General features: G+C 42.2%; 1 protein-coding gene across 2 annotated transcripts in view; it reads right to left on the bottom strand.

Moving 5' to 3' along the window:
- The window catches only part of ANO4 (anoctamin 4), a 135,050-nt gene that overhangs the window by 99,711 nt on the left and 9,076 nt on the right, over positions 1 to 26,263 (bottom strand). The window contains exons 3-4 of one of the 2 annotated variants that reach the window (XM_081927933.1): positions 24,217 to 24,285; positions 22,749 to 23,003 (exon numbers count right to left, since the gene is read on the bottom strand). In XM_081927933.1, coding sequence (XP_081784059.1) covers positions 22,749 to 23,003; positions 24,217 to 24,285 — 324 coding nt within the window. Of the gene's footprint in view, positions 1 to 7,112; positions 7,474 to 22,748; positions 23,004 to 24,216; positions 24,286 to 26,263 lie in introns of those variants that run through there. The other variant, XM_081927934.1, reaches the window with a different exon arrangement.

Here is a 26,263-nt window from a genome sequence, read left to right as displayed (position 1 = left end):
GTGTGAGATAGAAGACTAGACACATCACAAAACTGAGTCACAGCTGTTAAACAGTCAGAGTATTCGGTTGGGAACCAGTCAGAGTATCCTGCTGGGAACCTAAAAATATTATGTTCGCCCCCTATTACAGAACTTATTACAGAAACATTTTTTGAGTACGTTTGGTACAGCCATATAATGGAATACATGGTACAGCAAGTCAGTTCATATGCATCATTTTAAGGGTACATCTATAAAATTCCTACCTAGGCAACAGTTTGTGCTCACATCACTTTAAATCCACCTATCTGATGAGAATAAAAATATGCAATTAAGTTGTCTGTATTTGTCTGTATTGGTTTTATTCTTGAAGATGGAACATTTGTAATATATTTATTGCACTAATATCTCATCTTTTTCTCCAAGGAGCTCAAGATGAAGTACATGGTCTCCCCCCCCCCCCAATTGAATCTCTATAACAACCTTGTGAAGTAGGTAGGCTGAGAGGAACTACTAGATTCATGGTTGAGTGGAGATTTGAATCCTAGTCTTCCAGGTCCTAGTCCAACACTCTAACCACAACACCACACACTTAGAAAGCCTGTGCATGTCTACTCAGAAGCAAATCCCACTGAGTTCAATGGGATTTACTCACATATACGTGTTTATGGACAGGATTGTAGTGTTAACAATGACATTTATATAATATTTACTCAAAATTAAGTTCTACCATGATCAATTGGGCTTAATCCATCGTAAATGCATTTACAATTGGAGCCCTCACCTAGAACACTTCATTACTTCTTCCATTACATCTGTAGGTTGAAGTGAGAAATGTTTTAGTTACATCTTCTTTGAAGCACTAAGGGAACTATAAAAAAAATTAGGGCCAAGATTACAGAAAATATGAACCACGGATATTTAAATTAACATTGTTATTATTATTATTATTACAATTAATTTATTAATCTTCTAATCCACTGTCTCATGGCAATTTACACATAAATAAAAAGTTAAAAAGACAAAACTTTGACAATTGTACCCAAAACATATTTTCCTCCATGTATGGAAAACAGACAAATTCCATAGTAGTAGCCATGCCTGTAGCAACAAAAACAAATAGCATTTTGCAATACCTTAAAGACTAACTCTTTTACTATGGTATACACTTTATGGACCAGAGTACCTGTCAAATGGAATTTACCCCATGAAAGGATATGACCTGGTAAATTTGTTACAAGACCCTTTGTGCTTTAAATGTGAAAATGGTCCATTTTCCCCCACACAAAGCTTTTTCAGTTTAGTCATTTGAACCATACTACCTACAGATTTAAGATGTTGCTGAATGATAATTATGACTAATCAGACTTATTTTGAGGATGTAGTTTTTAATATTTAATAAGTTTAATGAGTGAAATTGCACCTAGTTCTTTCTCTGAAGGTTATGCTAGCAGAACCTAGAGAGGCTCACTTCCAAGTAAACCTAATTGCATCTCATCTAATTGCATTACACATCTCTAAACAATACAGTTCAAAATCTCAAAACTAGGCACCCTTTCTATGAACTTGATTTGACTTATATCCATACATAAGTGTTTCAGATCCAGATATATTTAATTTGAGGGTTGAAATGCCAACCTAGGTAACAATGTCAAAAGGTTAGTCATGTACACAGGAAATGGATACAGGTAAAAATCTGAGCCAAAATAAAGTGGAAGCAGAATACTGGATGTAGTATGTGCAACTTGCAGTGGTAGGACAAAAATAAGCTATATAAAACTCTTTTAAATGAAACAGTCCTGTGGTCATTCAGCCACACTGAGCGTGTGTGTACATTGCCATGACCCAATCAGTCAAGTTCGTGTTGTTGGCTCACTGAATGAAGAACAGAATGGATTTTTTTTTAATGTTCTTTCTGCAGTTGTTTTCTATGCAGGATTCAGACACACTGCAAATAAATTAACATGACACCATGCTGTGAGAAAAAGAAATACTCTACATGCAGCCAGAGCCAAAACCTACAGTGGTCCTTCTGAAGCTATCTGTCAATTAAAAGCACTGATACTCATGAATAGTTAAACGATGCTGTTAAAATAACACTCGCTGCTTTTTTGCTCTGGCTTTTAGATTTAATGCACACTGATCTTTCTGTGAGAACTTGCTGCAGGGCTGGTGTCAGTGGTCAGTTGGCATGGCTGGGCCCCCGAACTGGCAGAGTGCATTTACTGCTATTGCCTAGTAGATAACAGAGCCTGCAACACTGTGACTGAATGCTGACCTTTTGTTTAAACTTGTTCATACTTGGGCATGTACAGAAGGCTACGAAACTACAGCAAAGCTGTGCATTGGGCTCAACAGCTCCTAGTGGTGCAAAGGGACAGCAGCAGAAGTATTGCTGATATCAGTTAAATTGGTCGTGTATATAGAGGTCCGTGCTACCATCTCCCCTGTGAAATCTAGGTTCTAATAGAAAATATGTAATACATACAGTATTCTGTTACGGGATGCTACCACCAGGAGAAAATCGGGAGGTGGGGGGAGCTCTTGCTGACGTCTCTTTCCTCCTGCAGCCCCTTGTGCCTAATTAGGAAGCCTCTGGAACATCACATACCCATCAACAGTCCCAATTTGACCGGGACATACCGGAATTTCAGAAGCCATCCCAGCTTCTTATTGGATGTCTCATTTTCCATGCTGAGCATGTGAGGGTGCCCATGAAGGTGGAGGTGGGGGAGCTGCTGCTTGTGCAGGCCAGGCCAAGCATGCTGGGCCCAGACGCCATGCCTCCTCTGCCCGCTGGAGGAGGAAAAGAAACCGAGGAGGACGAAGACGGGGAAGAGGAGGAGGAGCTGGAGTGCTGGTGTGGCGCTCACGGAGGGAACTGCTGCCAGTAATGGAGACAGGGGCTGGAAAACCTGAGCTGGCTCGCACAGGAGCAAAGCACTTAAAGATACGCATCTCAATTTTAATCAGCAGAATGCTGAAGGGTGTGACATCATGAAAGGCCACCCAAAGGACTAGAGCAGGGAAATCTGTGACAATAGTCTCCCCCTGGTCTACCAGTGGGATCCTCTACTACAGTGGTGTCCAAACTGTTTTCAAAGAGGGCCAGATTTGATGAAGTGAAGGGCTGTAAGGGCCGACCAAAGCTGTTGACCTTTTTTTAGGATTGAAGATATTGAGCTTTGAGCTTTTTTTAGGATTGAGGTTGTGGAGGGTTTTTGAGGGATTTTACCCCAGGAAATGAACTGCCACAGGGGCCAGATTAAACCGACCAGCGGTCTGGATTAGGCCCCCAAAACTGACTTTGGACATGCCTGCTCTACTGGATCTCAGCCCTATCCATGAGCAGGTTGAGCTCTTTTGCCCATGGAACCATAGCTAGGATTCAAACCACGTATCTTATGCCATCTGCTCTAGGAAACAACTAAGACAACCAAAGAGGCTTGTGGCACCTTGAGAACTGGCTTTTGTGGATTCAAACCCTCTTCCTTGGAATGCATTTAGTATAAGCGGGACATAAATGCATGAAATAAAGCAAACAAAGTGGAAAGTTGTAAGGTGGGAGTTGTGTGGCAATGAGGTGCAAAAATTACAGAGAGTCATAATTAGAGCTGAAATATGTCTTCAGAAGGCACATCTTTAACCTTTCCAAGTTAGTGATAATTACGAAGTTTATTGTATTAACACCTGTCATGAGGCAGGTGATAGAAACCACAGAGAACTGAAAGGAAGTTAAGTGGAATTCCCTACCAGTGAAATTCCGATTAGGGGCAATAGGCAGCATTTGCCTCCTAAACTGTGTGCCAGAAAGCAACTTATTTACTTTATTCCCTAGAAGCTCAATGGAAACCACCAATAACCACACTTGCTCATAACTGCATTGCCCTGATGCTTCATGTGACTTACCTGTCCTGGGCTGCCTTTCTTGGTAATGCTAGAATGTGACAGAGGGACCCCAGGAACTTGCTGTTGTTTATGCGTGTATTGATCCTTTTTTAATTGAACCCTAGTCAATTGTAGCCTGGTCGTAAGGATAGAACTTGTCAAATAAACTATTGTTCATCAACCAATGATTAAATTGATACACATTTTTTGTCCTATGTATCTAGCATATAATAGCCTTCAGAACATCCCATGCTCAAAATAACTTTCTAAGAAAGGTTCTAGGGGGAAATAGCCTGCACAAATGTAATTTCCATATATTCAGAGCTGCTAGCTAATTTCATGCAGCATGTGCTACATATGAACAGTGGTGTGAACTGGGTCTGAAAAAGCATCCTAGTTACCTGCTATAATTTTGAGGTGTCATTTTGATGGAATGCATTGAGATTCCTCTGGGCTTCAGTAACCCAATGTAAAGTTTAGTGATACAATGCAATTGCATCAATGCTATATTATTAGTTTAGTGAGCCTGAAACAAATCTTGAGAGTTTTAGAAGCATCACATATTTACGTCGCTGTGCAGCACCCAAACACTTCAGCAGTAATGACTAAAGAGGGATTTTTGCAACACACAACATGTTTACAGTGCAAAAAAGAATTATCCACTGTGCAAGTACTTTAATAAAGAAATACGTCATAAATTGCAAACCTACGCTATAACCAGAAAACACTGAGCTGAAGAGTCAAGGAACCTACTAGTTAAGTCTTAGCAACCCTGTGCAGCAAGCTTCAAAGGTTCTCAGATCTGCAGTGTAGGGAGAAAACTTAGATGCCTAAAGTTTAGACCAGCTTTTCCCAACCTGGTGCCCTCCTGGTGTTTTGAACTGCAACTCACATCAGCTCCAGCCAGCATGTTTGTGTTGGCTGGAGCTGCAGTCCCAAAACATTTGGAGGACACCAGACTGGGGGAAGCTGGTCTGGGCTTAAACCCCAACAGTTCCTCCTGCATTGTCTGAACTGTTCACTCGCTCAGTCATTTGGAACAATTTGCTCTGCAGTAATCTTTCTGCAGTGCATCTGCTCCCTTTGTATTTAGGCGTGTGTGCATTCTCATGTCGGAGGGATGGAACTGAATGGCTTTTTGTCCCTTTTTGCTCTCTATTGCTGTTAACACAGGGCAGTCTCATGCAGTTCTGCTGGGAACACAAAGTAAGTCAAGTAGTGTGCCCTGAGTTATAAGAAACCTGGTTTGTCCTGGTCTGAGGAAGATCCCTCCTTTGTTTTGAAGAAGCATCTCACCTCACTGCACTATTTTCCTACTCAGATGTTGACATCACCACTGTAGCTCAGATCCTCTAGCACCGCTCCAACAGAACACTATTTCCACTATGCCAAAGTTATAGTTGGTCACAAGTGCCCATGTCTGTGCACCAGATTTGCTGTCACACTAAATGTGAAGAACTTTGCAGTGTTACTGCTTCTTTTTTCTTAAAAACAAACCCCAAACCCATTAATGGTAATCTTGGTATTTTTTCACTATTGCAGGCATGCTCATAATTATCAGAAAAAATAATATAGCTCCTTCCTGTACTACTCACATCACAGGTCAAATCACTAATTGAGATTTTCTTATTAGCAGTCCAATCTGCACTCTAGTTAAGCCAGAAAGTCCAGTTTGTCCCATCAGTTTCCAAGGGATTAAATTGCTTAAATCAATATTACAGGTCCAAGGAACCATGTTATAAAAATCACATATTTATTAAAAATATGTAGCTTAAAATGACACTCCATCTCTGTTCTGGGAGGAAACAAATGACAACAACAGCACACTCCTATGCATGTCTACTCATATGTAGTCTACTCATATTGAACAATTTAGTTCAATAGGCTTACTCAACGGAAAATATTTATAGGATTGCAGCCTGAGGAGGGTAAAAGAAATGCTCTGGCTCTTATCCAAGGTGAAGTCAGGGAGCATTAAGAAAGAACAGAAGGTTATACACCAACTAATGTGTTTATGGACACTTGCTCTTCACAAGACGTGACCAGTGCTGTCAAAGCTAGTCACCCTGATCACCTAGGCAGTGTATTGCACAACATGACCCTGAGCTGCCCCCCAGCAGCCATTTATGCTGGTGGCAAACCTGATCTATGCTAAGGAATCTGTCTCTTCTTCTATTAAACCACATGGGTTCCTCTCCTTGTACAGGTCACCTCATTTCAAATTTTTATGTAGGTTTGGAGCTTGAGGTTATGATTACAGTGAAATAATGATCCAAGGGAATCATTTAAGCTGGGCATCATATGTATTCATAAAATTCATACTGAAAAACATATTGTGCAGGATGAGCTCACAGTAACTAATCTGCAGTACAAGCATTCGTCCCTTTAGAAAGGTAAGTTGGAAAGACACTAAGAAGACTGCTTATTCCATTATATACTAAATATGTGCTATGTTATCAACAGACAGCAGGCATATTCAAATCAAATTTTTGTTAACACAGGACAAAGTATGGCCCAAACAATTAGAATTTCTGTTTGGAAATATGTGCACTTTTCCTTCTCCTTGAAGCGCTGTAAAACACTTAAGTTTTGAAGCTTCTCAGGACAAGAGAGTAGAGGTGCCTAAGTCCTGCTCACTAAAGTTATCTCTTTCCCCCCACCTCCCTCCTCTAGAAGCAGTGCAGGTTGGCTTTCCTCAGCACAAAGGAGAGCTCATTTTAATGCCCAATTAATCTTCTCAGATATTTGCACTTAGAAAGCTGGTGCCTCAAGAGGCCCTTCTGAAGAGAGATGATAAAATGCTGATAGGAAAGACATGAGCTCCCACCCCTTCTGAAAGCCCAGGGGTGACTTTTCCTCCCTCCCTCCCTCTCCTGGAACGCATGAAGCTTATTTTTGTGGTGCGGCAGACCTATGTCTTTCCCCAAGTCCCCCTTTCCCACTTCTTCAGGATTCCTTCACACTGCTGTAAGCTGTCAGCCAGCAGCATGCTTGCTCCTTCTTTCAAGGACAAAAGGGGATTTCAAGCGAGGGGCGTTGAGGCGGAGGAGCCCGACCAAAGAGCAACTTGCATTTACTTCATAAAACACATGCCAGTGCAGGAGGAGGGTAGAGAAAATGAGACAGTAAATGAAGGTCAAGAGGCTTAGCTGTGATCCACTGGGGGGGGGGAGAGAGAGAGCAGGGATGGAAGAGAGCTAGCGAGCACTGCAGCAAACAGAGTCTGTGCACATGCCGGTACTCACCATAAAAATAGAAAGAACTGAAGAGAACCACTTTAGTAGGGGGCCCTTCTGAAACACCTTTCTCAAGAGAAAGAGATCCACCGGTCCAGCGAAAGGCAAGGCAGAGGATGCTCAATTTACACACAGCAGCAGCAGGAGCAACAACAACAACAGGCAAGTCTTTTCACAGTCTGTCAAACCTGTAAGCAGTTTGCGTGCTGGCACAAAACCTGGGGCAGGGAAGAAGTCTGACTCTGCTGTAGCACTGCAGCTAAAACAGACCGTTGTTTTTCCCCTCTGTGTCTCCCTCCCTCACACACAGAGAGAGACTCAAGCTACGCGATGTGGATTTCCCCCACCCCCTTGCTGTCTTCATATGCTCACAATTACTTGCTATTTGGAGATATGATGTGGAGGGGGGGTGGGGGAGGAGTTAAGGAGTGGTTTGGGGGGGGGAGAGAACGGAGCCACAGAGCAGCTGAGCCAGCATCAGTATTCTTAATCAGCCCTTGCCAGCAGCCAATCAGGTGGCACTTGAGCGGTGCCAGCATGACAGTTCGCCAGAGCCCTGACAGCACAGGGCTGAGGCAAGCAACACATTTCCACCACCACTCGCCCGGCCAAGAACACTCCTAGGGCAATCTGTGTCTTTTGATCCTGCAGACAAATGAGCTGTCCACAGGAACTGTGGATGCTGGACAAGGAGCAGAGAGCTGTAAAAACCAGTGCCCCAAAGATGTTTCGTCGCTCACTGCCACTACTACTTCTCCACCACCTCCACAGTCGCACCAAAGCATGATGCTCACACATGCCAAAGAGTCAGTGTGCTATCCTGGGCAACAGAGGTGCAAGTCCCGCTGAACTCAACCCTTTCTTGGTTCTGAGTGGGAACGCAAAGGATTGCACAGCTTCCCACCATCAGCTGAAAGTTAATTTTCTTCCATGGTGTACACACAACCCCCATCTATTATTCATCATTTAAAGCATTAGTGTCTTTACGCCACAGAGAGGGCAACATCTGACGGGATGAAAAGTTCGGGGGAACTGCCCTTGTTAATTAACCACAAGGAAAATAAAGACAGTTCTTACGCCATGAAGGAGTCTAGATTTCTGCAATGGACATACAAAGTTCTGCCGTCAACCACACCCAAATCTGGCCTCAGAATAAACTGTGTTCCTCAACATTAACGCAAATAAATGTATTCACACATTCTCTCGTTTTAATCCACTTAGGAAAAATTGTTTTATTTTTGCTTTTCTGCTATGAAGTGTGTGAATTAGATTGAGAACATGGGGGCAGTAAAAAAATATTATAATAACAACTTAAAAAGGAAACAATGTGCTGTCCTTTCATGGCATGCAAAACCAGCTGCCTGAAACAGTTATCCCACTCTGGTAACGGTAGGGCTGGCCCTCCAAGAAAAACATAACAACTCCCTTTCCAGACCATGGGTGGGATGGGACACTACATAGGCATGTGTTTTTTTTTTAATCCCATGGCATTTCTCGCCTTATACTTTGAATCTGCTACTGTGATTAGAATCTTGCTTCTCTAGATGATAGTCTCAAACTCCACAACGTCTTTTACAATCTTTTACAACATCTTCACATCGTTGTCATAGCTGCTATGTTATATACATATCTAAATCAAAGCCTTTAAAACAAATGCCGGCATAAATAGCCAAGGCTAAAACTAAAATAGATTCCATTTGTCACATGAAGCTTATTGCTGCAGGTGCAATTCCTAAAATGGTGGTTCATCAACCTCAAAGACTTACATGATGAATAATGAATTTGCAATCAGTGCTCCACAATTTACCAAATATATATTTCAGTAAGAAAACCCAAAATCATTGTCAGATGATCAGAATATATATTGACACTCTTTATGAACAAATGTGAGGATGGTTGGGGGGGGGTGAGAAAAGGTTTATGTGAATCACACACAGAAAAAGCTAATTCAGTTTGCATTCTGCAAAGAAATACAGATATTTCAAGCTGCTGTTAGAAATCTAGTCAACTGCCCTGTGCTGAAGAGCTGGTCTTCAAGGAACATTGTTAGGGGGCGGCCCTGGGTCTTTTGCAATGAGCACCTGGTCTGCTACCACTTTCCTTTATTATTTTTTAAATATTAAAGGGTGGCTTTGCATACTTCAAAGTACAGCACCAATGAGACCTCAGCCACCCACCAACTTAATTTGCTCAGAGGCTTGCATTTGCATCTCTACATATAAATTGCAAATTTTATGCTAATTCGTATCATGGGCCTATGCCCTGAGACTTTTAAACACCCAGCAAAATCCCTGCTGGCCTCTATTAAAAGGTAAAGCTACTTGTGAGAATAGCTCTGTGAGGTTATACTTTTATGAGGTTTCAGCTTCCTAGCTAATATAACAACTTAATTTACCTTAGTTGAAAATACTAACTTGTATGCTGCTATGCCAGAAACTCTGCTGTGTCTGCTGCTTCGGTGCTTTTGAGTTTTGATACAGATTTAAGTTACTATTTTAACTATTGTTTTAATACAATGGTGGCATTTGTGTGATTTCTGGAGGCAACCTGAGTTTCTGTTGGAAGAAAGGCAGGATAGAAAAGCAATCATTGTTTTAATCATCTCCTCTTAAGACATCTGTTAAACATTATTCCTGACACATCAAAGCCCCTGTGGATGCAGTTTTCTCCGTAATTCACTATAACATTTAAAACCACTACAGGTATGTATACACACAGAGTTTGCATATAGCATGGCATCCATCCAGGCCATAGATCGATGGCATGTATTAAGGTTAGGAAGACCATACAGATTGCAAAGACTTTAAACATGGTGCTAAGCCATGTGAAAGCTTCACACCCAACATCTTATTAATAGCTGCTGTCCGTGTCAGCTAAATAGACAGAATATTAGGGTATTTTGTGCCCTCTCACAGACTTAAATTGGCTGTCTCTTTTATTGGTATTCTTTGCTACTAGAATTCGTTCCCAGATTTGTCAGGAATGTGCATCTATTCCCAAAGAATGCGAGTCTGATTGGATCAGATCCAGACTTAGGTATGCTTAGAGTCAATTCACTGGACTCAGTGAGATATAAGTCAGATTTAAATTCCATTGATTTCAGTGGGACTATTGCAAGCATGACATCCAGATTTCCTTTGGTGACATGTTTCTAGGGACAGGTCTGCACTTTAGAGCTCTATGTAAATTTGATAGACTTCAATATGCCACAGTACTGTTAAGTTGTATGCACAACGCCTAAGCTATAGGTATACATGCTCATTCAGAGGGAAGAACAAAATATAATACATTGTCAATATTTTTGTTGTTTGGAGGAAACAGCGTCACATATCTATATTTAGCAAAGTCAGAAAATTACTCAGTGAGCAGATTACAAAAGACATGCAGCTTGTTTGTAGAGCCAATTAAGCCAGCTGGCCTTGAAGGTTCAGCTTCTTATCTTGCAGTTCTTCTGTTCTCCAACTTCCCTTGCTATAGCAAGTCAAGCCCTGCTATCAGAGGCAAAAAAACCCCCCAAGCAATGAAAGCAAAACCAACCCAGCCTGGAACATATAACATAACAACAATGTGATGAAGAAGGTCCATAGGATTATTAAAATATATTGCTGATATCTAAATAAACACTGACAGATAAAATTTATCAGGAGGAGGAGGAGAAAGAATATGGTTTTTAGTTTATTGGATGACAGGACAGCTGCAGACATAATTTAGCTATATTTCATCTGTTCATTATTCTGATAAAATAGTGGAACTCATGAAACAAGTAATCAGAAACACCACCATCCCATCATTTTCAGGGGAGAAAGGTCTAATTACAAATACAGTTGACTATCTGCTTCAGATACAAGATTATTCAATTACCAGGGATTGAGGACACAGCATGGCGACCAGGTGGCTATCTTAATAATCCAACCTGGGTTTTCCTTTCCAAAAATGGCATGTGAATCCCAGGGTAAATCAGCGAGAAGTCAACTTGAATTAAGGTAAATAATAATAATATTAATAATAATGGCAGCTTTTCCAGAAAAAAGACCACAAATCTTCTTATAAACAGCCTGATGAGATATTCAGATACAGAACAGTTCCTAGATGGACTCATGTTTCTAAATTTCTGGATTAAAGTTGTTTTATAATTTCATAGATATTCTGACTGTTGATTGCTTCAGGACGTTTCATGGGAAATATTTCATAAATGAAATAAATAAATAAGTCACCACTACAGTTTTAGGAATGCCTTGAGGCATTTGATCTTTGCCAATACGCTACGAACCAACCAACCTGATCCACCCCTCCCAGACTGATGTGTGGTTCAGGGCATAATTTGTAGCGTGTATTTTTAAAGGAAATCCCTACAGGGAATTTGATTGCACAGAAAATTTCCATGCCGTATCCCAGAACCATTGCAGCCATGTAGCATACTGTACTGGACTTCTCAACGAAGCATAGAAAACAGCCCTCCACCTAGATCTCAGAATTATGGAACTGAAGGGACCACAAAGGTCCTTTAGTGCAGGAAACTTTTGCCCAATGTGGGGGCTTGAATCCACAACCCTGAGATAATGTGTCTCATAAAGTCCTGTGTGCAGACCAGCTTTGTATGCACCTAATTTTGTATGGGATTCCATTCATTCTTCGAAATTGTCTATTGATCTGTTACTCTTGACAGCACCTTCTAATCCACAGGCCATTTAAGGCTCTTTGGTTCACTCTGCTTGAAAGCTTGCCTGTAGCAAGCTGCTTGGAATGATGCTGATCACCCCAGTATTTTTTTCACTGAAAGAGATCCTGGCATGCAGCTTTTTAGTAGTCTAATAGTGTTACTAGTCATAACCATTCTAGGCCTGCCATACCAGAAAAGAGAAGGTATGTGTCATACACTTGCTCCGTAATATTACTGTTGCTGCAATAACTAATGCTATAACACTAGCCATAAAGATGGCTGCCAACCGCTTACTGCATAATACTTGTCACAAAATGCCATAAACAACCTTTGTGAAACAATCTGAAAAATTCAAAAGGTAGGTTGTATGTGTACAAATATGTTTGTATTTTTCTTGTCCTTGGGATCGGCCCTGATCATGGAACTGAGGTCTGAAAGCCATAAACCAGCCAGACATGCTAGTCGACCCAGAGTATTCTGACCACTTTGGTGAATCTACAGCATTCAGATAAAACTGGGTTCAAAGTGAGTTCAGCCTTATGAAGTATCCATTTTAACTAACAATGGCTAGCGGTCAGAGGTGGTGGACATTGTAATCCAGTGACATTTCAGTCACAGTTTCCCTATCCTTGTTTTAGTGTCAAACTACATGACTGATACCTCCTGATGTGTTTTTAAAGCTTTAAGATGAGAGAGAGAGAACTTGTTCAGGGAAGCAGTATAGCTGGAGGAGATATTTAACCATTTCCTGTGTTGTTTTCAGAATCAAAATTGTACCCTCCTACTAGTGGCGCTGTGGGTTAAACCGCAGAGCCTAGGACTTGCTGATCAGAAGGTCGGCAGTTTGAATCCCCGCGACTGGGTGAGCTCCCGTTGCTCGGTCCCTGCTCCTGCCAACCTAGCAGTTCAAAGCATGTCAAAGTGCAACTAGATAAATAGGTACCACTCCAGCGGGAAGGTAAACGGCGTTTCCATGTGCTGCTCTGGTTCGCCAGAAGCGGCTTAGTCATGCTGGCCACATGACCCGGAAGCTGTATGCCAGCTCCTCGGCCAATAAAGCAAGATGAGCACCGCAACCCCAGAGTCGGCCACGACTGGACCTAATGGTCAGGGGTACCTTTACCTTTACCTTTACCTTTACCTTACTAAAACTGCTAGTAGCATTTCCAGAGTGAAGCTAACAGTGGCTTTGGAGACAGGGCTTCAGTTTGGGACCCTCATTAAGCACCCACCTTCCAAGCCCTGCTGCCCCACCCCATTGCTCTGTTGGCTCTTTTTAAGCCCTTTTTTTAAAAAGCGTACATCAGGCGATGCAATCAAAAACCTGCCATGCCGCATGTAGGTTTATTTCTTAATTAACAGTCATTAATTATGCCTACTTTCACCAAGAAGCACTTCCATGTTGCAAAATGTACTGAAGAATACACTGCTGAGCCACACTTCCACTTCTACCACTTTGAACTGGGAGAACACCAATTTAGATTTTGACAAGAAAACTGTGTGTGCTTGAAAATGACCGTCAGTGATACAAACTGAAATAAGGTACAGACTGCACCAGTTTAAGGTGTTCTGTTTAATGATCATTTGCATAAAAACAAACAGGTGGAGGCAGGTATACCCCAGTGAAAGGGAATACAAAATAGTTAAGAGCAGAGATAAGTATCTAAGACATAATCCTGTGACATGTCTCCCCAATCTCCAAGCAGCAAGAGATTCCAGGGGTCCCAAGCACTTTTCCAGGGTTTGGTTTCCTTGGAATGAAGGTCAGTGGGGACTGTGGTGTCTTTAGGATATAGGCTTGTATTTACACATATTTGCAACCTGAGCATAGGATGGAGGGACTTCCAGCATTAACCTCCCCCCTCAAAAAAACAGCTTGCTTGTCACATCTTTGGATCCAGCACTGAGCAAGACATGTTTCTGGCCCCTGCTTCCAGCCTGCCTCTTCCAGCTCTCTCACACAAACACCTAGTCACACTTTGGCCTGTTGTTCTCCATCACTTAGCAGTTGCAACCTAGTTGAGGAGAGCACTTACCTGGCCACCCACAGTCACTGTCTTACAAAGATTAGTTCAGCAACCTCCCCTACTAGACCCTCACTGGATATAGGATACTAGAAGGGACTTGGGGCATCATTCAGACTGACCTCCCCAAACACATAAAAATGCAATCTTTTTGATCCTAAGAAGGGCCCGTGGAAGGGGGCTGGTTGAAGGGGACTTTCTCAACCCATCTTGTTCTGCAGCACCCCAAATACTCTCCTGAGTGTCAGGAGACCCTCCTAAACAGGATGGGCTATGGAATAGTTGGCTGAGTGGGGAGAGGTAACTGCCCAAAGTCGGGCACTATTAATGAGCCTCTTAGGATCTGTTGTTGTTTAGTCGTTTAGTCATGTCCGACTCTTCGTGACCCCATGGACCAGAGCATGCCAGACACTTCTGTCTTCCACTGCCTCCTGCAGTTTGATAAAACTCATGTTGGTAGCTTTGAGAACACTGTCCAACCATCTCGTTCTCTGTCCCCTTCTCCTTGTGCCCTCCATCTTTCCCAACATCAGGGTCTTTTCCAGGGAATCTTCTCTTCTCATGAGGTGGCCAAGCTATTGGAGCCTCAGCTGCAGGATCTGTCCTTCCAGTGAGCACTCAGGGCTGATTTCCTTCAGAATGGATAGATTTCATCTTCTTGCAGTCCATGGGACTCTCAAGAGTCTCCTCTAGCACCATAATTCAAAAGCATCAATTCTTTGGCGATCAGCCTTCTTTATGGTCCAGATCTGACTTCCATACAGCACTACTGGGAAAACCATAGCTTTGACTATACAGACCTTTGTCGCCAAGGTGACATCTCTGCTTTTTAAGATGCTGTCCAGGTTTGTCATCCCTTTTCTCTCAAGAAGCAGGTGTCTTTTAATTTCGTGACTGCTGTCACCATCTGCAGTGATCATGGAGCCCAAGAAAGTAAAATATCTCACTGCCTAGATCTTAGGATCTAGACCCTACTATTAAAAGGAGAATTCACTGGAGGGCGGGGAATCAAACAACCCATTAATCTTTCCTCTTCCCTTTTTCTGATTCACATTATTGAATCTTAGAATCAAGTGGAAGCAGAATATTTCATAAGTAGAGGGAGCATATGCCAAAATACTCACTGAGCCAAGGATGAACAACTGCAAATGAAAGCTGTTTCTGTTTCAATACAACAACTAATGCAAATATAAAAGTCCTGACAGAGCTTGGAGCGTCAGCGTTTCCAGTAAAATGTTTCATAAAATAGATCCTGTTTCCTTTGAAAACATTATGGGCTGCATAAAATATTAATTAAAAGGGAATGTCAGCCTTTTCACTATGCAGACAATTCTGTCAGCTCCAGAGTGACGAATGAGAGCCTTTACAATGGAGATGCTCTGTAAGGCAATACAGTTCTCTGCATCAACAATAATTGACTCCTTATAGGGTTCCAGAGCGTGCTCTGAGGAGACATATGCAGCCATCTTGCTGGTGGCAGGGTCTGAGTCTGATCAATGCCAAGATGGCAGACTGTCTTATAACTCCATGTATGCCACCTGACCAGATGGAAGAAAAGCAAGATATGAATGAAGCAACTAAGAGCATAAGAACCTATCATCAGCCTGCTGAACCAGGCTAATGGCCCATCCTGTTCTCACTGTGGTCAACCAGATGCTTGTGGGAAGCCTGCAAACTGGACATGAGCACAGCAGAGCCCACAAACCATAGAGAGCACATCTTTTCCTCTCTCATGTAAGTAAAATCAAATGGCATCCAAGGGAAAAAAGAGGGACGCTGTTTCACATATTCTAATTGTGCCCATTAGATCGCTTCCTGATGACCTGTTTATTGCTCAGTTATTCTGATTTGTTTTCAGGGATTTTAGATGATGTTAGCTATTTAATTGAGCATTCATTCTGATTTATTTCTGGCTCCGCCTGCACTATACACTTGAAGCTGTATCATACCACTTCAAACAGCCATGGCTTCCCCCCAAAATTATGGGAAGTGTAGTTTGTTAACCACCCAAAAGACTGAATTGGTTGAGAGTTGTTTGGAGACTCCTGTTCCTCTCACAGAGCTACAGTGGTTTAACCATCAGTCCCTATTCCCAAGGAACTCTGGAAATTATAGCTCTGTGAGGGAAAATGGGTCTTCAAAGAACTCTCAACCAATCCAGTCTTTTGGGGAAGCACGTTGATCAACCTGAATTTGTCAGTATGTGATTGAATCCCACCCTGAAATAGTAATAGTTTGGAGGTACCCATAGCCTGAATATCTGAGCATAGACTTGGGAACCATCCATATTTTGTCTTTTATTTGGGATTTCCTGGATGCCACCCCTCAGATGGAATATTCAGCACAAATAATCTTAGAATATATATCAATTTATTCTTCAAGTCGACATACACTGATTAAGGCAGGTTTCTGCTAGCTACAGCAGGCAAGGTTATCTGGGTCTAGATACAAATCTGTAGAGTTCTATTTAATAATAAAGATGATGATGATGATGATGATGCACTGCATTTCATGTCTAGCAAAAGGACTCCTTGTCACTGTACTATTTATAGACGTTACTAAGAGATCTACATATAGCATTATTTACATAATTCCAAGGTAGGAGAAAGAATTAAAGGACTATCCTCTACAACATACATGACTATAAAATACTGCAATCAGTAATTTCCAGTCATATACATCGCCAGTAACAAATGTTATGCCGGATCCAACTTAAGTTAGTCATGACTAACTTGACCCATTGATTTCAAGGGATCCAACCAACCGTCATGGAAGCATCTAAACAAATATACAACTTACAGATACGTTCATATGTGCCTTATGTTCTGAACTATCCTCTGTTACATTCCATTTATATTCAACATATAATACATCTGCTAATAAGAATCTATTGGCTTCAGTAATAATTATTCATTAGGGAACTGGTGAAAGGACAACTGATTTCGTGTGTTACGAAAACAAGATTTTCAGAGTTTAAACATGTTCCAGAGAGAGACTGGATACGTAGGTTTCTTGAATGGCAAAAATATTTTTAAAGCAGGATAAAATGACTAAAATAAATACTTTTCCCCCCTTCAAAATTACCCTTGGAACCTAGTACATAGGTAGTCCAAAAATACCCCAACGAATAAAAAAATCTGAAAATGGGATTACTCAAAATGAATGACTCAGAGTTCACTGTAACATAGCTAAGGTGCTTTCAGACCAGAAACCTGAAAGATGGCACACATGTAGCTCAAGACATGGTGATTACTAGAAAACTCTGAAAATGGAACATTTTTACACCTGGGGCAAGTTGACCTCATAACAGAGTCAGTGTACCAAGACAGAACATGTCAAGGTGAACTCTGTCTTGGCAGAGTTGAAGCAAGGAGCTTCTATCTATGCTTGCAGAACACAAGGTGCATTTACTAGTATGTATAGTAAGACAAATGAACTCGTACTATAATTAATACTTCCTCCAGCATTCAAAACCTTTTTTTAGACTACTGACCCAGCCTAGGGAACTTGAATGTACAAACTCTCTGAACAAGAGTTCCTGTATTCTGTTCAACACCCTACACACTGTAGCACCTGAAAAGGTTCGATTGCTGTACAAAGTCTGTGTGGGGCTGCCCCTGAAACATGTTCAGAAGCTTTGAACTGGTATGGAATGTCACGGTGAGAGTTCTAACTGAACCCACTGCATGGAGAAAATGCAATTTGCTCCCACCTCCAGTTCCAAGTGCTGGTATTCTGTTTAAAGTTCAAAGCAATCTTTGGACCAGGTATTCAGGATACAAGTTTACCTGCACCTTTGATCCACATCGCCTCATCTTTGACGGTTAATTGGGTAGATACTCAGGACTAGGTCTTTGCCATTGCACCCAGGCTCTGAAACTAAAATTGTTCCCCTAGGCCCCTCACTTTGGGCCTCCTATCCCTGTGTAAACACTTTTCTTTTGTGCTGGGGGGCTTTGAGGGGTGGGCTATAGTTTGCTTAATGCGTTTGCTTTGCGGCTTTCATTCTTATTATTTTATGCTGTCTCACTTTGCACTTGATTGTTTTATGCCAGTTCTATATTTTTTGTTGGCCACTTTGGACGTTCACCTCAAACAGCAAAGGATTCCATAAGTGCTCTAAAAATAAATAAATCACTGTCGTCTGAAACATTTGGCCATCACCACCTTCTTCTCCCTGCCCCAGTCCACTTAAGAAAAAGCTTATTTCCTTCACTTCCTTGCCTGCGCATATGCAATCTTAAGTTAAACTAGCTTCATTCACCTAACTATTCTGCTGCTGAATTGAGCTTGGACCTTCCAGGGTGAAACTCCACAAAGCTGAGTGCCTTTCTTAAACATGATGTGTTGAATCCATGTTCCCCCTCCCCAGGCATCCTCATAACCCAGCAAAACCACTGCTGTAATTGATAGGAGAGGGAGATTTCTAACCTTGCAGTCCCTTTTCAATAGCAGATACATGAGAATGGGAGGAATTATGCAATACATCACTGCGTTTTTTACCTGACCATCAGTAACAGTCTATGCACAGGTTTTGTCCCTCGCACTGGAAGGCAGCAGCAGATTGGCTTCCTATTGAGCACATTTTTGTTTATCTCCATTAAGGATAAGAGTGAAAACTGAAAATACCAGCTGTCTAGATACCTGCTTTGGCAAAAGAAGTATACGCTTCTCGTTACTTCCACACCAGATTGGTTGGATTGGTACACCAGTGTTTTTCCAGAGATAACATAGCCATTTACTAACAATCTAGTCTCTATCACTATCATGTTCGTGGTATTACATTATTTTTGATTTTGAAAGAATAGTTGTTTTACTCGTTATTTTCTAATTGGAGAAAGCCCTCGTGTTGGGCTCATTTCATGATGTGTGAGCTGCTGTTTCTTTTTGCTTAAAAAGCTGGAGGGAGGGAGAGGCAGAGCCATTTTGTCCTTTCAAAATAAGCTCTCCACTGGCTTCTAATAGGCTTTGACTTGCCTGAACAGAGAAGGAATTAAGTTCCTCCTGTGAAAAAGGCCTCCCCTTACTGAAGACCAATTAAATGGGATCTAAATTCTAAAATTAGATGAAAACATTTTAGACAAAAATGCTAGCATGCAGTCAATCTAGGTAACTGTGCGATTTCATTGCTAGGACCTCCCATTATATCATGTTTCGCTACAGTTTCTTGTGTTGAAAGCTCATTTATAGCTTGCCTTCGTATCCGATTACATCTCTCACTGAAATCTAAACAACTTTCCGGCATCTTCCACCTTGAATCCTGAAAGCACTCGGTCATTATTTCAGAAGAATAAGCGTAATGGTAATGATGATGATGATGATGCTTGACTGAAGCTGGTTTGAAGGGGTCCTAAATTTGACCCCTGACATTTAGAGGAGACCCCTCCCTGGAGCACAGCTGCCAGTCAGTATAGACTTAGCAACATGGACAATGCTAGGCCATGACAGTATAGTTTCCTTTGTCCCTCGCTTTCCAAAGCACATTCCATATAATATAGAAACACTGTTTGCAAAATCCAGCTTTCTTCTGGAGTGCCAAACCACACCATAATGAAGCTGGAACGTCCAAACCCCTAGGGCTATAACAAGTTCCTAGGATCTGAAAAGATGGATCTAAGCAAAAAAAAACAGGCAACTGTCAGTGAAACCCTGGGGATAGAACATTTCCAACAGTCTATGTGTTAAGACAGCCTCCTTCCTATGCCTAATGAAGCAAAAACACAAGTAATATTTTGTGATTAAACTGGTCAAGGGCACAATGTCCATTGTCTTGAGTATCTTCTGCTGGAAATACATTGGAAGGAAACTCCCCCGACCTGAATGATATAGCTTACTTATTTAGTTTATTGTTACATTTCTAGCCCACCGTTTCTGCAAGGAGGTCAAGGAGGTCCCCCTCCCCATTTTATGCTCACAACAGCCCTGCAAGGAAGATTAGGCTAAGAGATGGTGTCTGGCCCAAGGTCACCCAGTGAGTTTTGCGGCTGAGTGGGGATTTGAACCCTGGTCTCCCAGGTCCTGGTCCTAATGCACAGATGCATGAAAATGTAAATCAATGTGCGAAGGATTATGGGAGGGGTAAGCAAGACAGCTAAATCTACATTGCTCATAGATATTTGTGAAAGGTGTTGCCGGAGGAAATTGCAGCTAACCTTTGTGCACACAGCCATTCGACCATATGGATTTTCCCCCCGCTATAAGAACCAGCCTGGACAGGGGCCAGGCCAGAGAGCCAGGGAGGCAGACAAGCACAGAGAGAAGCCATCATAAGGAACGAAAAGAAAAACCTCAAGTACAACTGTGGGTACTTGTGATCTGCTCTGCCCAGTGCTGCAAAACTGAAGAGCAGGCACACCCTGGTCCATCTTGATTCTCTGCTACTGAATGAAAGGACTGGCCACCTGCCACAGGGACATAGGAACAGTGGCGGACCTTGGAGTCTCAGATTTCAGTGGCACACTCTGTGACACCAAAATCCACCACCCTACCCTGCCTCTTGCCTTCCACTGGACTTCATAGCTGTGGCACCTGCTGCGGCATTCAAGAAGTTCTGCACCTGGTGCAACCGAACCAGTCACGGCCCCCTAGATCTGCCTTCATGATAGCCATGTTCTGCTTCCACAGTTTGGTGGCAGCAGGTCTCCAAATACCAGTGGGGTAGGAATAAGACATGGGGAAGGTGCTGTTGGGTTCTGGTGGACTTCCCATAGGCATCTGGTTGGCCAGAAAGGGGAACAGAACGTTGGACTAGATGTTCAGCCTGATCCAGCAGGGCTCTTTTCATTTTCTTACACTGACTGGCAGCAGCCCTTCATGGTTTCCGGCAGGAGACCCATTCCCAGCCCTTCCTGGAGACACCAGGGGTTTCATCCAGAACCTTCTGCATGCAAGGCATGTGCTACAGCTCTTCCACAGTGGTGCTGCGAGACTTGACAACATGCCTTCCAGGATCCCACCACCAGTACCAAGCTCATCCCTGCCCTCCATTGTCTAAGTGACTTTCGGCCCCATGTGAGACCCACAGGCACTCTGGCGAATTAAAGATGTATGGTGGTATGGCTTGTCAAGAACTTCATTCTGGAAGCAGTACACCTACTGTGAATAGTTTAACATCCACGCTATACAAGACAGACAACATGGGGACTACAGTGGTAGCTCTGGTTACAAACTTAATTTGTTCTGGAGGTCCGTTTTTATCCTGAAACTGATATTAACCTGAGGTACCACATTACCTAATGGGGCCTCCTGCTGCCACCGCCACGTGATTTCTGTTCTCATCCTGAGGTAAAGTTCTTAACCCAAGGTACTACTTCTGTGTTAGTGGAGTCTGTAACCTGAAGTGTTTGTAACCCGAGGTATTTGTAACCTGAGGTACCACTGTACCACTGTGGCAGCTTCGTTTGGGGGGCTCTCTAGGGATTATGGGGCCTTAGGCCTATGGCCAACAGACTAAATCTAGCAGCCCCACACCTGCCCAACCTAGAGTGCAGCACACAATTTACACAGGACAGATGTACAGTAATTCACTTTCTATGTGGTTCTATGTGGTTTGGCTGCTTACTGCTAAATGTGTAATGCTAATGTGCTGAAACAAACTGATTAATGAATGAACTTTTGGCCAAGCATTGTGTGGTTTTGCGCTTGTTCAATTGGAATTTAAATGGACCTGTGGCTACTGTAACTGGGCTGAGGAGAGCAATGCAGTATTAAAATATCCATACCGAAAGAATTTTCCATGGGCTTTTCTCTGAACTATGCTAGTGCCAACTTTGGAAGGTGATCCATTACAGTGAACAGGACATTTAGACATTTAGACCAACTTTAGGCTGTGCTCAGCCAGCCCCACCTGCCTATTTTTCTTTCCAACCCAAGAGATGGCACTAAGCCTCTTCCTTAGTCTCAGTGTTCCCCCTTGTACTACTTGGAAGGAGAAGGATGGGAACAAAACTAGAATTACGGTAGTTAACCACGCCTTTCATTGACTCTGGCGCCACCTACTGTTGTGCTCCCAATGGGAACCAGCCATCATTGACTGCTGCCTTTGAACAGCAGGAAGGTGTTTGAATTGGGGTGCGGGGAGGCTGACCCAGAGGGGTCAGAAAGTACCCAAGTCCCAAAACCGAGAGCAGTTTGAGAAACTGCTTAACATAAAACCAGGTGTTGAAAAGAGCTCATTCACTGAGAAGTTGAAAGCTGCTACCTGGTAATACTCTTCATCCTTGTTGTTTATTAATTGCCTGTAAATACAACAGCAGCCTGAGGTTTGGAAGCCTGTGCAAGTCTGACAGCTAATGGGAATCCTAGCCTCAAACAGTGTAACTTTCATGCAAGTACTTCATTCCTTATACACAGACTTCTGCAACTGTGTGTGTGTGTGTGTGTGTGTGTGTGTGTGTGTATCTTACAAAATTCAAGAATATCTGCCTCAGACCTTTTATGAATGAGAATCTACCACTACACATTCAGAAATGACAAACCTATATTGACACATATAAGCTGTAAGGTAGGTAAGCTGCTCTCACCATCTCCACATTTCAAAGCATAATCTCAAATGCCTGGGGGACGACGACAACCAAGTACCCCCTGAAGACAGCCCTGTATCAGGAGGTTTTCAATGCTTGATGTTTTTATTATGTTTTTAGATACAGTGGTACCTCGGGTTACATATGCTTCAGGTTACAGACTCCGCTAACACAAAAATAGTACCTCGGGTTAAGAGCTTTGCTTCAGGATGAGAGCAGAAATCATGTTCTGGCAGCGTGGCGGCAGCAGGAGGCCCCATTAGCTAAAGTGGTGCTTCAGGTTAAGAACAGTTTCAGCTTAAGAACGGACCTCCGGAATGAATTAAGTACTTAACCTGAGTACCACTGTATGCTGTAAGCCTCCCAGAATGACTGGGGAAGCCCAGCCAGATGGGTGGGGTATAAATAATAAAATTATTATTGAAGAAAAATCCTTTACCTGTGTGGTCTTGGCGAAGGGTATCTTGGCTGCTGTTGCTGCTGCTGCTGCTGCTGCTGCTGCTATAAGAAGGCACTGGGGTGATAGACAGTGAAGCTGGGCAGGACAAAGGAGCAGATAAATCAATTTCTGGCTCAAAATGTTGGCACAAGCCAGCATCTTCATGAAACCAGAGAGGGAGATGGTGACCAACTTGAGAGGAGGGATTCTTCCAGTGAGAAAATCCAACTGCAAATTGACCAGTAGCATCATATCCTGAAAGTAAACAATGAATACATTTCTAATAAACATAAAGATATAGGAAGAGCCTTACAGGATCAGACCAAAGCTTTCTCTTTCCAACAGTGGCTAGCCAAGTGCTCTGGGGAGGCCCATGAGCAGGGAATGGAAGCAGCAGGCATCTCCCATTGTCTTTCTGGGCCAGCAACACTTTTTCAGAAGCATTCTGTTCCCAGACATGGAAGTCCCATATACCACTTAACCATGATTATGTGACACGAACAACCAGCAACTTGATTTGAGCAGAAAGTCACACCAGTGGGAGGTTTCACTTTCACATACCTTCTAAACACATTAAGCACTTTTCATTTAAGGTCTGTCGTTCAGGCTCGTAGACTTTATTCAGGTTTCCATCTATTCAAATGTATGCAAAGCTGGAATTGCTACAATGAATTGAACTAAACAAATCCTCTCCGGATGGTGAAACAGTAGAATAGGCCATGCCTGGCCAGTTTTAAAATTATGATAAATGTGCTATTAAAATTACATGTGTTCCAACTACTAGAAACCAGTCTTCCAACATCAAGCACTGAAACAGTATCTAACAAAGGAGATCAAACTTTCTGATGTTGAAGGGTAGGTAATATATGTATCTATTATCTTCATGTCTTTTAGCTTGCAAAATGTAGCTCATAATATCATTGCTAACAAAGTAGAATACATTGACTATTAAGAACACAGATAAGGTGTTTAGAGCCGTTTTACATATATGCCTAGACACCATGCAGATTCATGGGAGGGGGGCAGAGAACCAGACAGCCCATTCACAATAATTTATTCAACGTTTATACTAAGTTTACATAAACTTAGTGTTTATATAACGTTATATATAATGTTAGATAACAGATGTTTTTATAAGCATGTATATTTCTACTTAAAACTTCTTTAGGATATTAATAAAATGTTTCTAGCAAGCACCCAAGCTCTTTCCTCTTTTTTTCAGAACACTGGTAAGTCCACAGCCTGAAAGTCTTAGTTGTCACAATATGGACCTCAGGAAGCTGTGGTACAATTCATGACTGCACATTGTAGAAGGATAACCAAGGCACTTAAAACAAAACGTCCGTCTTTTCAGCTGAAGTAAAGAGAACTTTTATAAAGGGGGGGAAATACTATTGAATTCTGCAAATAAACAAACTAAGCATGTGTGTGTATGACCGTTGGTGTGAAATCTCATGCAATTTCTTACCCATTGTAATTTGGCTGATGCAACTGGTTCCAGTAGAAAGACTACTGCTGTCATGGGAAGTTTCGTTTTCTAAAAAAGAAAAAGGAAATTTAAAGTTAGAAATGTCAGACAGAAACCCCTTCAGGGAGCCTTTGGCAACTGTGCTGCCTGGAGCTGATGGGAGTTATGAATCCCAAACATGCAGAGGAAACCAGGTTGCCAAAGGCTGCCTTCAGGTGTCAAAAATGGTTATAAACCACAGATTGCCTCTGTCACCCACTGCTATTTTAAGAGCTTCTCTCCTGGAGCTTATAAAAAGCTTCAGTGGTCAGTTTTGGGGGAATCACAGCATGTAGGTGAAGGGTTAAGCCCCTCTCCTTATGAACCCAATCCTGCTTTCTCCATCACCTTACAAACCTCCTTTGCAAAGGCCCATTGCGATTCCTCACATACAGTATATTCCGAATACATGCAACTCCCTAATGATGGAAACATTTTCATATCCCTTTCATATCAATTATTTCTACATATATTGTCAAGATCACATTCGACTTCTATTTTCCAGCCTCAGTCCAGCATAAGACATAAAAGTCCCCTGAAATCAAGGGATAAAGAGCTGTGCTTTCTGCATTAGCTTATATACCATGTCTCTGTCAACCCATCACCATATTTGGTTTCCCATCCTCCAGGTCACAGGATTAAAGCCATCATTTTGGAAAACAGTGGCTTGTTTCTCCCTCACCCATGCAAGGCACACCTACTTTAAATGTGGGGAAAGAGCAAAAACTATGTGACACCATTTACATAATTGCAGGAATTTTTTTTAAAAGAAAATGATGAGGGGGCGGACATGGATTGGGATTTCGATGGGCGAGGTGCAGCCCCATTTCACTCTCCCACCCTTTCTGCCCCAAAATGGCTACTGCTAACCAGCAAAGCAAAAAAATTAAGGAAATAAGAAAGGCAGCTATTCAGATAAGCAAACCTCCAGAGCATATAGTGAGGTTTGGACGGAATACTTTAAGTGCAAATAAGTGAATTTTCAGATAGCGAGCGTGCGGATAGCAGCACCTGTGTGTATTTGTAATGGTCAGTAGTTATAATGGGTATAATACGCAGTGCCTTGTGGGACAACTTCAGGAGAAGAAAAGGCTAAAGAATAAACCCTATACAAATCCAGACAGTTGGACAGTGTCTTGTACGCCTCCTTCCAGCAACTCTTGCAACCAAGCTGTTGCCAAATGTATTTTTCTGCTTTCCCACATCAGCAAGGCTGAGAGGGGGATCTTGTTGTCCGGGCAGCCCAGGACCTCCATACACACTGCTTCACAGGCTTGCACCTTGGAGAGGTTACCTTGATGCCACTAACACAGCATAAACAACGCAGAAGGCATAAATTACACATTTATTTAAGAGCTGTAACTCTGTGCCCCCTGCTGAGGTCCGGATTCGGGTTTTGTGGCAGGGGGCACATCACCTGCTATCTATATACTGTAGATAGGAAAGCTCCCATTCATACCAATGGATGTGCTGCAATTCTGCAATAATTCCAACTGCTGAAGAATGCTTTTTTAAGAAACCCCTTAGATAAAAGGAAAGATTTTAAATTGTAAAGGGGAAAAAATCAAAGGCATCACTGTAATTAATAGCCATTATACCTATGTGCAGACTTGTTTCAGCTATTATCTCATGCCTAAGAAATATATCAATATACATTACTCTTAATCCATTAAACTGTGCCCATGTTTATGTGTCAGTGCGATGGGCAATAAATAATCTAAATTTGTTAACCAAACAATGCTGCCTATCCCAAGTTGATTTAGGTACACACACCTTCTGTATGTTCAGGTTGAAGACTAGCAGAATATCTAGCATGGCTGATTATAAGTGCTTGCCTGAAATAAATGCTGTTGCTGCTTCTTCTTTTGAAATAACAAAATATTCTCGGTTTTACAAAATTGACTAGCTTCTTAAAAACAAAACAAAACCATGCTTTATGTAGTCTCCATCTCTTAATTTGCTGCAGAGTGATTTAAAGCTCTCTTTCCAACACACAATCAGCACCCCA

Source organism: Podarcis melisellensis, assembly GCF_964234715.1.
Source record: "Podarcis melisellensis genome assembly, chromosome: 10".
NCBI lineage: Eukaryota > Metazoa > Chordata > Lepidosauria > Squamata > Lacertidae > Podarcis > Podarcis melisellensis.
The sequence above is the reverse complement of the archived record's forward strand: the minus strand, read 5'-3'. Positions and strand labels throughout refer to the sequence as shown.